At 36.7% G+C, this 15,478-nt stretch overlaps 1 protein-coding gene across 1 annotated transcript in view; it reads left to right on the forward strand.

Moving 5' to 3' along the window:
• The window catches only part of LOC130683240 (serine/threonine-protein kinase TAO1-like), a 58,032-nt gene that overhangs the window by 24,812 nt on the left and 17,742 nt on the right, over positions 1–15,478 (forward strand). The window contains 3 exon segments of the mRNA XM_057499500.1: positions 3,230–3,454; positions 11,542–11,670; positions 14,193–14,396. Of these exon segments, the coding sequence (XP_057355483.1) occupies positions 3,230–3,454; positions 11,542–11,670; positions 14,193–14,396 (558 nt within the window).

Here is a 15,478-nt window from a genome sequence, read left to right on the forward strand (position 1 = left end):
TTTGCAATTGATGGAAATGCTTCCTTTTTAACTTCACTATTTTCAATATTACCAAAAAGTTACTGGGCACAATAGCTAAAAGATGGAACCAACCCAAGTGTTCATCAACACATGAATGGATGAACAAACCATAATATATACATATAATGGAATATTATTCAGCTGTGAAAAGAAATGGCATTCTAATGTATGCTACAATGTGAGTGAACCTTGAAAACATGCTAAGTGATATAAGCCAGACACAAAAGGGAAAATGTTATTAGAATTCCACTTATATGAAATATCTAAAATAGTCATATTCATAGAAAGTAGATGAGAGGTTACTAAGGGGCAAGTGGAAAATGAAATAAATACTTTTATTCTTTTTATTTTGGTATCATTAATGTACAATTACATGAGCAACGTTATGGTTACTAGACTCCCCCTATTATCAAATCCCCACCACATACCCCATTACAGTCACTGTCCATCAGCATACTAAGATACTATAAACATTGTACATGTCTTTATGTGAACATGATGTATTAATTTCTATGACAAATACATAGGGTAATATTGCTGAGTCATAGGGCATATGTATGTTGGACTTCATAAGAAACTGTCAAGCAGCTTTCCAAAATGGTTGTACTGTTTCACATCCCCATTAACAATGTATAAGAGTTGCAATTGGTTCACATATTCTCCAGCATTTGGTTTGTCAGTCTTTTCTATTTTAGCCGTTCCAGTGGGAATGAAATGGAATCTCATGATAGTTGTTTTTGCAATTCCCTATGACTGACAATGGCACCAGAATCACCTTTTCATGTGTTTATTGTCCATTCGTGTATCTCTTCAGTGAAGTGTTTTCTTAAGTCTTTTGTCTGTTTTCTTATTCCAGTGTTCATCTTTTAATACTGATTAGTAGGAGTTGTTATATACTCTGGGTACAAGTATTATATCTCAGATATGTCTTGCAAATATTTTTTCTCCATCTGTAATAAATTAAAACTTTTTAGTTTTAAAATCCAATTTAAACAACCCATTAAAAATGAGTAAAGGCCATAAAAAAGCTTCCTCTAAAATCGGGAATAAGACAAGGATGCCTACTCACAACACTTTTATTCAACAGAGTGTTGGAAGTCCTAGCTACATTAATCAGGCAAGAAAAAGAAATAAAAGGCATCCACACTGGTAAGGAAGAAGTGAAACAAAACTGTCACTGTTTGGAGATGACCCGATAGTACATAGAGAAAGCCCTAAAGACTCTACCAAAATATTATTAGGATTAATATATCAACTGTACCTCAATTTTTTTAAATGTGTTAATGACCTGAATAGACATTTATCCAAAGAATATATACAAATGGCCAAGAAGCACATGAAAAGATGCTCAATATAAGTAGTTATTAGGGAAACACAAATCAAAACCACAATGAGGTACCACCTTACAGCCACTAGGATGGCTAACTATTTTGTTTTTTTGTTAAGGTATCATTGATACACAATCTTATGAAGGTTTCACATGAGCAACATTGGTTACTACATTCATGCATATTATTGAGTCCCCTGCTAACACCAATTGAAGTCATTGTCCATCAGCGTAGTAAGATGCTATAGAGTCACTGCTTGTCTTCTCTGTGCTATTACTGCCTTCCCGTCTCCCCCTTCTACACTATGTGTGTTAATCATAATGCCCCTTAATCCTCTTCTCCCTCCCTCCCCACCCACCCTTCCCACCCCCTTCCTTTGTTGACTGCTAGTCCCTTCTTGGACTCTGTGAGTCTGCTGCTGTTTTGTTAGATGGCTAGCTATGAAAAGAGAAGAGCAAAAACAAAGATGGAAAATAACAATTAGGGAGCACATGGAGAAATTGGAACTCCTGCTCTGTATTTCTGGTAGGAATGTAAAATGTGAGCTGCTGTGGAAAACACTTGACGATTTCTCAAAAAGTTAAACATAGCATTTCCCCATGACCCAGAAATTCTACTCCTAGATATACACCCAAAACAATTGAAAGCAGGTACTTAAGCAAATGCATATACACAAATGTTCATAACAGCAGTATTCACAATAGCCAAAATGTGGAAATAACCCAGAGGTCCAGCAACAAATCAATGGATAAACAAATTAGGGTATGTGCATACCGTGGAATATTAATCACCTATAAAAAGGAATGTAGTACTAATACATGCTATGCAATATGGATGAACCTTAGAAACATGCTAGGTGAAAGAAGCCAGATACAACAGGTCACATAGTATATGAAACATCTAAAATAGATCAATCCGTAGACAAAAGATAGATTGGTGGTGACGAGAAGGGGAGAATGGGGAGCACGTGCTTAAAACATACAGGGTTTTCTGTTTCCTCCTGAGGTGTTAAATATGCTTTGTAACTAGACACGGGCAGTCATTGCAGAACATCATGAATATACTAAATGCTACTGAATTCCTCACATTAAATGATTAATCATACATTGTGTGAATTTTGCCTCTATTTAAGAATCCAGTTTGTACATTTTTTTCTTTATACTAAGGGCAGTGGTTGCAGAACATCATGAATATACAAAATGCTACTCAGTTGTTCACTTTACATGATTAATCTTACATTATGAATTTTGTCTCTGTTTGAGAATGCAGTTGGTACATTTTTTCATTATAATCAGTGTTTTTTGTGTCCTTTCCAAGAAATATTTGCTGCCCCAAGGTCATGACAATATTCTGTGTTTTCTTCTGCTGTATGATTCTGGATTTTAGGTTTAGGTCAAGTCATTCTTTTCAAATCAATTTCTGTATATAGAATGATTGAGCATTGATTCACTTTGAATACAGAGAACCAGTTGTTACAGCAGGGTTTGTTAAAAACACTTTCCTTTCCTCTTTGAATTAACTTGACTTTTTGGTAGCACATCAATTGACTGAATATATGTGGGTCGGTTTCCAGATTTTACTGTGTACCTTTGCTCTATTCAGTCTGTCCTTATACCAGTACCAGTGTTTTGATTACTGAAGTTTACGTCTTCCAACTTTTTATTCCCCCTCAAAATTTTGGCTATTCTAGGTCTTTTACATTCCCATTTAAATTTTAGAACCAGCTAGTTTGTCTGCTTCTTCAGATGAAATTTTATTAGAAGCTGTTGACTGGGTTCTCCTACATGAATTACCTGCTTAGTTGATAGTGGACTGGTCCAAGATGGTTTTGAAAGAAAAAGGTTTTGCTTTATTTCACTCTTTCCTCTCCATTGCTGTAGGTTACAAGGCAAATACAAGAACAGGAGCCTAGAGAACAAATGTTTTGTTACATCGAAATGAGGCGGCAACATCGAAGAAAGCTGGTGACTCTGGAAAACAAGCTAAAGGCTGAGATGGATGAACATCGTTTCAGATTAGAAAAAGATTTTGAAACTCAGTGTAACAACTTTGCGGCAGAAATGGCGAAACTTATCAAGAAACATCAGGCTGCTCTGGAAAAAGAGGTAGCTGATCAGTATTACTAATGTATTTATTCTAACTTGTGACTATTTCAAATTAACCAAGATGGCATTTTGCTATTAGGGTATCTGTTCACCAGAACCAAGCAAATCAGTTGAGGAAAGGGAGAAATATTTATATAATAGGTAAAATTTCCAGTGCTGAGTCTGGGAACCTGTAGATATGGGATTGATGACTTGATAGTTTTATCGTGTAACAGTGGTTAAGTCAGGTAGATCAGATTGAAGATGATGACGTGACAGGTGAGAAGAGGCCTCCTCCCCAAACCACATATGATACAAAAATATAGTTAATACAACTAACCCTAAAAGATCAACAGGAAAGAAGGCTACCCCAGACTGCTTACACCTGGAGAAAAAACAAACCTCTAAAAGGGTAACATATGAAAGCCGTGATCTGGAGGGACCCACACTCTTCCCCCACCCCAACTCACTGGCAGAAGGAAGAGAAATGGAGTGGGGATGGGTGGAGGCCTGGGACGGCTGAACACCCAGCCCTGGAGAGCTGCAGTGCTGTGGGAGCACAAACCCACATTGCATGGTGCTCTGGCAGTTAGTGGGGTTGGAAAGCTAAGACAGGAGGAACACTTGGAGAGACTGAGATTCCAGCTGCTTGTGGAAAATGGGGATCCACATCTGGCTGCTCTGGGACAAAAGAAAGGCAGGCAGTATAAGAGACTTCCTAACAGTGAGAGGACTACTAAACGGGCAAGCATTGCATAGGGCTAGCTGCTCAGGAAAAAGGACAGGTAGACAAAATTGTCTAGGTACACTTTGCCCAGCAGATTGGGAACTTTTCAGAAACCTCAGGCGCTACATCCCCCAGGCTGGCTACCCAGCTCCGAGGCCTTCCACCATGATACGCAGCCTGCTGCACCTTCCAGACAGCTGGCACTGGCTTGCAAACCAGCTGCCCCTGCCCTGGTGTCAGTCCAGCCAGAGGGAAGCCCTGCCTACAGCAGCTACAAATGCAAAGCATACAGGGTTACACCTGTGTGTTCGGCCCACTGGTCTGGCTGTGGAGAGAGGCACAGTAGCCAGGAAGCAGGAAACAGCTCTTCCCAACCCCCAGTGACCAGCACCACTCCCCTGCGACCCCCGACTTCCCTCCATGGGCTAAGCAGCTCCAGAGAGTAGACCTTCTGAGTAATAGAGGGTGCCACATATAGATAAGGAACATCAAAGGGATGAAACGCTTTAGAACAGATGGACCTAACAGATATCTACAGAATAGTCCACCAAAAAGCCACAGGATACACATTCTTCTCAGGTTCAACCCCTGATCCCAAAAATGCCAGAAAAAGAATCAAGTGAAAATGAACTCATCAACCTTCCTGAAAGACATTTTAAAAAGAAGTCATAAACATGCTCATAGAGGTACAGAAAAATATTCAAGAACTCAGGAACGAATTCAAGGCAGAGATCCATTCATTATGGAATACAATAGGGGGATTTAAAAGCAGATTAGATATGATAGAGGAGACAATAAATGAAAAAGACAGTAGAGAAGAGGAATACAACGAAGCTGAGGCACAGAAAAAAGGATCTTTAGGAATGAAAGAATATTGAGAGAACTGTGTGACCAATGCAAATGGAACAATATTTGTACTATAGGGGTACCAGAGAAGAAGAGAGAGTAAAAGGGAAAGTGTCTTTGAGGAGGTAATTGCTGAAAACTTCCCCAGTCTGGGGAAGGAGATAGTCTCTCAGGCCATGGAGGTGCACAGATCTCCCAACACAGGGGACCCAAGGAAGACAACACCAAAACATATAATAATTAAAATGGCAAAGATCAAGGATAAGGACAGAGTATTAAAAGAAGGCACAGAGAGTAAAAAGATCATATACAAAGGAAAACAAATCAGGCTATCATCAGACTATGCAGCTGAAACCTTACAGGCCAGAAGGGAGTGGCATGATATATTTAATGCAATGAAGCAGAAGCAAGAATACTCTACCTGGAAAGATTATCATTTAAAGTTAAAGGAGGGATTCAACAATTTCCAGAAAAGCAAAAGCTGAGAGAATTTACCTCCCACAAACTGTCTCTACAGTGTATTTTGGAGGGACTGCTATAGGTGGAAGTGTACCTAAGGCTAAACAGCTGTCACCAGAGGTCATGAAAGCACAGTAAAGAAAGGAGAAAAATTAATTACTAAGCAAATGCAGAATTAAATCAACTACCACAAAGTAGGTGAAGGGTAGACAAAGAGTACAGAATATGATACCTAATATATAAAGAATGGAGGAGGAAGAAAAAAGAGGAAAAAAAAAAACCTTTGGATTGTGTTTGTAATAGCATAGTAAGTGAGTTTAGTTAGACTCTTAGATAGTAAGGAAGTTACCCTTGAACCTTTGGTAACCACAAATCTAAAGCCTGCAAAGGCAATAAGTACATAATTATCGATAATCACTATAAATGTAAATGGTCTGAATGCACCAATCAAAAGACATAGAGTCACTGAATGGATAACAGAAGAAGAACCGTCTATATGCTGCCTACAAGAGACTCACTTCAAACCCAAAGACATACACAGACTGAAAGTAAAGGGATGGGAAATGATATTTCATGCATCTAATAGGGAGAAAAAAGCAGGAGTTGCAGTACTTGTGTCAGACAAAATAGACTTCAAAACACAGAAAGTAAGAGACAAAGAACGACATTACAGAATGATAAAGGGGTCAGTCCAACAAGAGGATATATAACCATTATAAATATCTATGCACCCAACACAGGATTACCTACTTGTGTGAAACAAATACTAACAGAATTAAAAGGGGAAATAGAATGCAATGCATTCATTTTAGGAGACTTCAACACACCACTCACTCCAAAGGACAAATCAAGTAACATGACAGAGGCACTGAACAACACTTTAGAACAGATGGACCTAACTGATATCTACAGAATGCTCCACCAAAAAGCCACAGTATACACATTCTTCTCAGGTGCACATGGAACATTTTCCAGAATAGATCATGTACTAGGCCACAAAAAGGAGTCTCAGTAAATTCAAAAATATTGAAATTGTACCAACCAGCTTCTCAGACCACAAAGGTATGAACCTAGAAATAAATTACTCAAAGAAAGTGAAAAAGCCCACAAACACATGGAGGCTTAACAACATGCTCCTAAATAATCAGTGGATCAATGACCAAATAAAAACAGATCAAGCAATATATGGAGGCAAATGACAACACTAATTCAACACCACAAAAATCTGTGGTATGCAGCAAAGGCCGTGCTAAGAAGGAAGTTTATTGCAATAGGGCCTTCCTGAGGAAAGAAGAAAAATTCCATATGAACAGTCTAAACTCACAATTAAAAAACCTAGACAAAGAAGAACAAATGAGGCCCAAGTCAGTAGAAGGAGGGACATAATAAAGATTACAGCTCGCTTAAATAAATTGAGAAGATTAAAACAATAGAATCAATGAAAGCAGGAGCTGGTTTTTTGAGAAAATAAGCAAAATAGATAAACCCCTAGCCAGACTTATCAAGAAAAAATAGAGAGTAAACATAAAGAGTATCAGAAATGAAAAGGAAAATCACTACAGACACCACAGAAATACAAAGAATTAGAAGAGAATACTATGAAAAATTGTATGCTAAAAAACTGGATAACCTAGAAGAAATGGACAACATTCAAGAAAAGTACAACCTTCCATGGCTGACCCAGAAAGAAACAGAAAATCTGAACAGACCAATTACCTGCAGCAAAACTGAATTGGTAATCAAAAAACTACCTAAGAGTAAAACTCGTGCACCAGATGGCTTCACTGCTGAATTCTATCGAACATTTAGTGAAGACCTAATACCCATCCTCCTTAAAGTTTTCCAAAGAGTAGAAGAGGAGGGAATACTTCCACCTCATTCTATGAAGCCAGCATCACTCTAATACCAAAACTAGGCAAATACCCCACAAAAAAGAAAATTAGAGACCAATACCCCTGTGAACCTAGGTGCAAAAATACTCAACAAAATCAAATAAAAAAATATACCAACCAGATCGTCTATCATGATCAAATATGATTTATTCCACGGATGCAAGGATGGTACAACATTCAGACATCCATCAGCGTCATCCACCACATTGACAAAAACAAAGACAAAAACCACATGACCATCTCCATAGAAGCTGAAAAAGCATTCAACAACATTCAGCATCCATTCATGGTAAAAAATCTCAACAAAATGAGTATAGAGGGCAAGTAACTCAACATAATAAAGGCCATATATGACAAACCCACAGCCAACATCATACTTAATGGTGGGAAGCTGAAAGCTTTTCCTCTAAGATCAGAAAGAAGACAAGGATGCCCACTCTCCCCACTTTTATTCAACATAGTACTGGAGGTCCTAGCCATGGCAATCAGACAACACAAAGAAATAAAAGTTATCCAGATTGGAAAAGAAGAAGTTAAACTGTCACTGTTTGAGATTACATGATATCATACATAAAAATCCCTGAAGAATCCACCCCTACCCTACTAGAACTAATAACTGAATTCAGCAAAGTGGGAGGATACAAAGCTAATACAGAGAAATCTGTTGCATTCCTATACACTAATGATTAACTAGCAGAAAGAGAAATCAGGAAAACAATTCCATTCACAATTGCATCAATAAGAATAAAATACCTAGGGATAAAAACAAATGAAGAAAGTGAAAGACCTATACCCTGAAAACTACAAGACAGTCGAGAGAAAGAAGATACCAATAAACATGGAAAGGAAGATTTAATACTGTCAAAATGGCCATCCTGCCTGAAGCAATCTACTAATTCAATGCAGTGCCTAGCAAAATGCCAACAGCATTCTTCAATGAACTAGATCACATAGTTCTAAAATTCATATGGTACCACGGAAGACCCCAAATAGCCAAAGCAATCATGAGAAGGAAGAATAAAGCAGGTGGGGGATTATGGTCCCTGACTTCAAGCTCTACTGCAAAGACAATTTGGTACTGGCACGAGAACAGACCCACAGACCAGTGGAACACACTAGGGATCCCAGATAAAAACCCAAGCACATATGGTCAGTAAATATATGATAAAGGAGCCATGGACATACAGTGGGGAAACAACAGTGTCTTCAACAACTGGTGTTGGCAAAACTGGACAGCTACATGCAAGAGAATGAAACTAGATTATTGTCTTACCCCATACATGAAAGTAAACTCAAAATGGATCAAAGACCTGAATGTAAGTCATGAAACCATAAAACTCTTAGAAGACAACATATGCAAAAATCTCCTGAACATAAACATGAGCAGCTTTTTCCTGAACACATCTCCTTGGGCAAGGGAAACAAAAGCAAAAATGAACAAATGGGACTACATCAAGGTTCTGTATAGCAAAGGACACCATCAGCAGAACAAAAAGGCATCCGACAGTATGGGAGAATATATTTGTAAATGACATATTTGACAAATGATTAACATCCAAAATATGTAAAGAGCTTACATGCCTCAACACCCAAAAAGCAAATAACCTGATTAAAAAATGGGCACAGGATATGAACAGACACTTCTCCAAAGAAGAAATCCAGATGGGCAACAGGCACTTGGAAAGATGCTCCACATCACTAATTTTAAAAGCACAATGAGCTATCACCTCACACCAGTTAGTATGACCAACATAGAAAAAACTATGAGCAATTATGGTGGCTAGGATGTGGAGAAAGGGGATTCCTCCTACACTGCTGGTGGGAATGTAAACTGGTTCAAGCATTGTGGATAGCAATATGGAGGTTCCTCCAAAAACTGAAAATAGAAATTCCATTTAGTCCGGGAATTCCACTCCTAGGAATTTACCCAGAGAAAACAAGCTGTCAGATTCAAAAAGACATATGCACCCCTATGTTTATTGTAGCACTATTTACAATAGCCATGATATGGAAGCAACCTAAGTGTCCACTAGTAGATGGATGGATAGAGAAGAAGTGGTACATATACACAACAGAATATTTTTCAGCCATACAAAGAAAACAAATCCTACCGTTTGCAACAACATGGATGGAGCTAGAGGGTATTATGCTCAGTGAAATAAGTCAGGGAGAGAAAGACAAATACCAAATGATTTCCCTCATTTGTGGAGTATAACAATGAAGCAAAACTGAAGGAACAAAACAGCAGCAGACTCACAAACTCTGAGAAGCGACTAGCGGTTACCAAAGGAGAGGGGTGTGAGAGGGTGGTTGGGGAGGGAGCGAGAAGGGGATTGAGGCTATTATGATTAGCACACATGGTGTGGGGGGGATCATGGGGAAGACAGTGTAGCACAGAAAAGACATGTAGTGACTGTGGCATCTTACAACACTGATGGACAGTGACTGCAGTGGGGTTTTGAGCAGGGACTTGATATGGGTGAATGTAGTAACCACATTGGTTTTCGTGTGAAACCTTCATAAGAGTGTATATCAATGATAACTTACTAAAAAAAAGTCATTAAGTATTCTGCTCTAGGCCTTGGACACTTTGGTTATATGAGGAGTTTGATAAATCAGTATTTAATTTCGGTTTCAGAAATCATTCATCATTCTCTGTATACTTTTTGGACTTAAATTTATAGTGGCATTTTTATATCAGAAGAACTGAAGAGTACTATAATATACAGAGAATGTTAAAGTAAGAGGGATTAAGAGGGTTTCAGATCCAGATTTAGCCCATTTGTTTACTGCAAATAAGTATCATTCGACTATATGATAAAGTTGCATTTTTTTAGGAGTTATGTGAAAACTTGTCTTCTAATTTCCTTGCTTTCCCATTTGTTTCAATTTATTTTGATCATCACAGTTGTCAAGTAAAATGTAAACTTCTCAATAAACTTACACTATATCTTCAAATATGTCTGGCTAGTCCACCCTGAGGCATTTATAGCTACCCTGCTCACCCTTCCCTGCAAAAAAAGAAGAATCACTCTCTCACAGTAATAGAGAATTTAGCAAAATAATTTCTGGTGTAAATGAATATTTGATTTTGAAATAATTTGGTGAGAGAATGTAAAAATATTTAGAATCGTGTTTGGTGTTTACTTTCTTGAATAATTTGTAAAGTGGTAGATACTAACATGTTTAGGAAAGCAATTCATGAAACATGATGTGCAATATGATTTTAGATTCATTTTATATATTTATATCTATGTCTATATATGCCTAGAAAAAATTAGGAAGGATCCGCACCAAAATGTTAATATTGGTTGTCTCTGGCTGGTAAAATCATACAAGATTTTTCTTCTTTGTGTGTTTCTGTATTTCCTAAATGTTCTGCAATGAATATGTATACTTCACCCTTGAATAACATAGGTTTGGACTGCACGGGCTCATTTATACACGTATTGCTTTTCAATAAACATCTTGGAAAATGTTTTGAGAGATGGTTTGAAAGATCATTTTCTTTTTTCTAGCTTTCTTTATTGTAAGAATGCAGTATATAATTTATACAACACACAGAATATGTGTGAATATCTGTTCCTGTTGTTAGTAAGGTTTCCAGTCAGCAGCATGCTGTGTTAAGTTTTTGGGGAGTGAAAAGTTATATGAGGATTTTTTTACTGTGTTGGGAGTCAACACCCCTAATCTCCACATTGTTTATGGGTCAACTATTGCATATATCATCAGAAATAAGATAATATTATACTGGGATTTAATATTTAACATTTTCATATTACTTAAAATACAAATTAAAAGTCAGGGATTAATTTGAAGATGAATGTATTACATTATTTAATATACAAGTCAAGCTAGATAAAAGGTCATAAGTTAATTACATTTGTTTTGCTTTATTGGAGGGGTGTCAGGCAGCATACTCCAGTATGGGGGAAAAAAGGTGAAAACACTGACCCTGTAAAAGATCAGCATTTTAAAGATGAGTTCCATTTTATTGGTTCTCTGAAATTCAAATAAGGATGCTGAGTAATACTTAATAATTTATTGGATATTCTTGCTTTGGTAATGATTATACTGATGTTATATTCTTAGGTGGGAGGAAGTATCCTTGCTAATGTGTATTAAACGGCTGCTTTGAACTTACCTGCTGAGCTAATTTGATCCATTAAAAAAATTTGCTATAGGCTAAAGTGATGTCCAAGGAGGAGGAAAAATTTAAGCAACATCTTCAGGCCCAGCAGAAGAAAGAACTGAACAGCTTTCTGAAGTCCCAGAAGAGAGAATATAAACTTCAGAAGGAACAGCTTAAGAAGGTATTTACTTTATAGAACTTTTCAAGCCACTTACCCGCTTACTGATTATATTCAATAGTGATCTACTCATAGAACCATTAGCATAAATTTTTCTTTTGTTTGTGGCCACTAACTATATATCAGTTTAAGTGAGGACATTGATTATAACCTATTTTCAATGGCTGATATCCTCAGTTGAGTGGGATCTAGAAAGAGTGATCTCTTGAACATTTAAATTATTTTATGAAGCTATTATTTATAATAGCTTTCCTAAGCACTTACTGAGTAACTGAGTCACTAGAAATAAAAATACTTTAGCTGTGAAAAAGAGCCATACATTTCTTCCTTGAAAAGTAAATCATACCTTCTTACTTTGGGCTCAGATTACAATAATTTGTTCTTATTCTGATTTTAACACAGAATAAGGATAAGAGGCATTTCTGCTCATCCCATTTTCTTTAATAGGAAAGCATGCTAATCATGTCTTTGTGGTTACATGATTTCATGTGTATTTGCCCTTTATGTGCTGCTTTCTTGAACTTCTTTTTATCGCAGATGTACTCTAACTTTGAGGAAAGCCATGGTTGTTCCAAGGCAATTTCTGAAAGGGGATTATTATTCAGGATAGTGGTCAGGACATGAAAATGATATGTGTCAGCTATTGCATATTTATTATATTGCAGAGAATATAAATCAACCATCTTTCCCAGGTCTAAGATGATTTTTCAGAGAATATTAACCTTATGGTTCTTTACCTGTTATTCAAGAAAGAAACCAATTCTTTATTAGTTTTGTTGATAAGATACTCAAACACATAAATATAAAAAAATCATATAAAGTTGTAGTTCTCAACTTAAAGATGTCAATGAGAAGACAGAGATAATACAGGCATACACACAAAGAATCATTTGGCTATGTTTTTCAAAATCTCTTGCCAAGGAAATTCCCCACCCACCAAGACTTCTCCAGTTACACCCCCTCTTACAAACTGATGGGCTGAAATTTTTAGCCCATGTAATAAATTATTAGCACACAGATAAATTAATATTGATAATATAACCATAATATCTTTGGTACAGTGCTTTTGTGTGTGTAGGAATTTGACCTATAATTAGATATTCAAGTCTTATTAAGGACATATTGGTGGCACAAAGCCTTGCTATATATATCCTGCCAAGTGAGGTTCATTGATAAGATTTTTCTGACTCGAAAGAGTATAAACTGGTATGTATTCCCATTACTGTAATCTAAAAGCTAAACTCAGTACTAGAACATGGAATTTGAAAAGATGGTAAATAGGATTCCCAACTGTAAATAAATACCAACAAAATGCAGTTCTATAGTTGTTTCTTAGTGAAATGAGCTTTTAGTTTTATAAGTGAATGTGTTGATTTAGATAATCCTTAAGCATATAATTCATAGTCTAACTAATAAGTTCATTTTCTTTTAGAGGGTAGTTTTGTGCATTTGTGTGTGTGTGTGTGTGTGTGTGTTCATTTAGAATGATTATTATCGGTATAGAGGAAGGGACATACTAGAGTCTTGGTGGGTGGGGAGTTTCCTTGGCAAAAGATTTTGAAAAACAGCCAAGTGAGCTTTGTGTACATGCCTGTATTATCCCTGTCTTATCACTGACATCTGTAAGTTGAGAACTACAAGCTTATGAGCTTTTTATTTTTATGTGTTTGAATATCTTATTAATGAAAGTAATGAATAATTGGTTTCTTTCTTGAATAACAGATGAAGAACCATAAGGTTAATAGTCTCTGAAAAGTCATCTTAGACCTAGGAAAGATGGCTGATTTATATTCTCTACAAGGTTGATGCATTTTAGGTTGAAATATACTAGTATTAATTAGCATCCTCGGGTTTGTATCATTGAACGTATTGTCAACATTCTCATCTTGTCCAGTATAAATAAAATTTTTTTAGGTAGTTTGTGAGATGATATTTAAAATGCTGTAGAAAAACATTGGTCTTGCCTTGTACCGTGGTTATAGTGCTGAATATTAAATCCATTCTAAAAGGTCTCTATTTTCCTATAGTTTTCTTGATTTTCCATTTAATTTCCAAAGTCTTTTATACTGAACCCATCCTTAACTTTGCCAAAAACTTAGCATTTCTATTGTTGAAAATCAAGAAGTGAGACATAACTATATTTTAACCTTGATTTTAATTCGTGTGTGATTTTTACTTGAAAGCACTGCCTTCTTCCCCTTTTGGGGAGGGATTTAAAGAAAGATGCTTTACTTCATTCACCAATCATTGTGTGCTTTCAAAGCTACGAGCCATCATAAATATGGCTGTGCAAAGCTAAAAAGTATGCATGTTTTCTAGTGTATGTTTTCTCTTTTCTTGTCCTACTTCATGGATAACTCAAGAAATGGAAAAATACTACCTACCTCCTTAAGGTCATCGCCCTGCCTGCCCTTGAGAGAGGGCACAAATTAAGTACTTTTACTGAAGATTACCAGCTGCCAAATAATATATTCATGTAGTTAATTTTTATGTATTTTGAACTCAGTTGTTTTTTATCTTGCCAGGCGCTGAATGAAAGCCGGAGCGCCCCAAGGAAAGAAAAACAGGAATGGCTGTCAAAGCAGATAGAGAACATCCAGCATCTCCAAGCCGCGGAAAAGACTGATCTTCTTCAACATCAGAGACAGTGCCTAGGGCTGCAATGCCGTCGCTTCCAAAGAAAGATATTCCTTGGGCGCTGTAACTTGGAGCAGGACCTCGTCATGGAGGTATGTTTAACTGGTGTGAAATCAGAATCTTCCAGAAAAGATGTCAGTCACATCCCACCCTCAAGGCCTGAGAGCGCTTCTGCTTCCCTTTGCCTAAGTCCTTCTTCCCTGGAAACCCAACCCACACGGTTCACCTTCTCCCTCACTTCATATCTCCCCAATTCTGATCACCAAATCCTTCTCCTTCTTTAAATATTCTTGCACTCCTCTCTCTCTCTCTCTCTCTCTCTCTCTCTCTTTCTCACACACACACACACACACACACACACACACACACACACACACATGCACACTTTTTTCGGGGGATCTCTCTCTCCCCAAGGAGAATGGAAATTATATGAAGTCCCAGGTTCTGTTCAGGGCTTTATATCCAGTGGATAGATATCTCCAGGCCTTATACCTAGTGGCTGGCCCATAACAGGTATTCAATAAATATGTATTAAGTAAATATTTAATAAATATCAAATCCATGAGTGAAAGAAGTATTAATTTTTAAATGTGAGAAAATTAATTGGATAATTTATGTCTTTTCATCCAAAATGGGTGCCATGAAGATATATACTACCATTTAACATATTTTTATAATCATGAAATTATTCATTGGGCATATGTAGAAACTTATGCCAATGAAAACAATGGTTCTCATTATCAGGTATACCTATGAGCAAAGATCAATTTCTTTCCAAGAATGGCTTAAACTTCAAATATAAGTTAATTATTCAAATTCACTAATTAAAGAAATTCAAATTAAAACAATTGAATCAATTCAATAAGATCAGTCTACAAAATTGGTAAGTCCTAGTAGTGGCACGGGAAAGTGGGCAACGTTGGGAAGAGTATAAATTGCTACTGCCATTTTGGAGCATAATTCAGCAGCTTTTACAATTTAATTTGCATGTATCTTCTATCCATCAAATCCACTTCTCAAATTCTATCCTAAAGAAATAATAACATAATCATGTGGTGTATCATGTGTAGATGTTTATTGAAAATTTGTCATAAGCAAAAAATGGAACAACTATGGCATCACAAAGCAGAAGCTTACTATAAAACTTAAAAGAAAGATCTGTATGTCCTGATCT

This window comes from Manis pentadactyla, chromosome 4 (assembly GCF_030020395.1).
Source record: "Manis pentadactyla isolate mManPen7 chromosome 4, mManPen7.hap1, whole genome shotgun sequence".
Classification (NCBI taxonomy): domain Eukaryota; kingdom Metazoa; phylum Chordata; class Mammalia; order Pholidota; family Manidae; genus Manis; species Manis pentadactyla.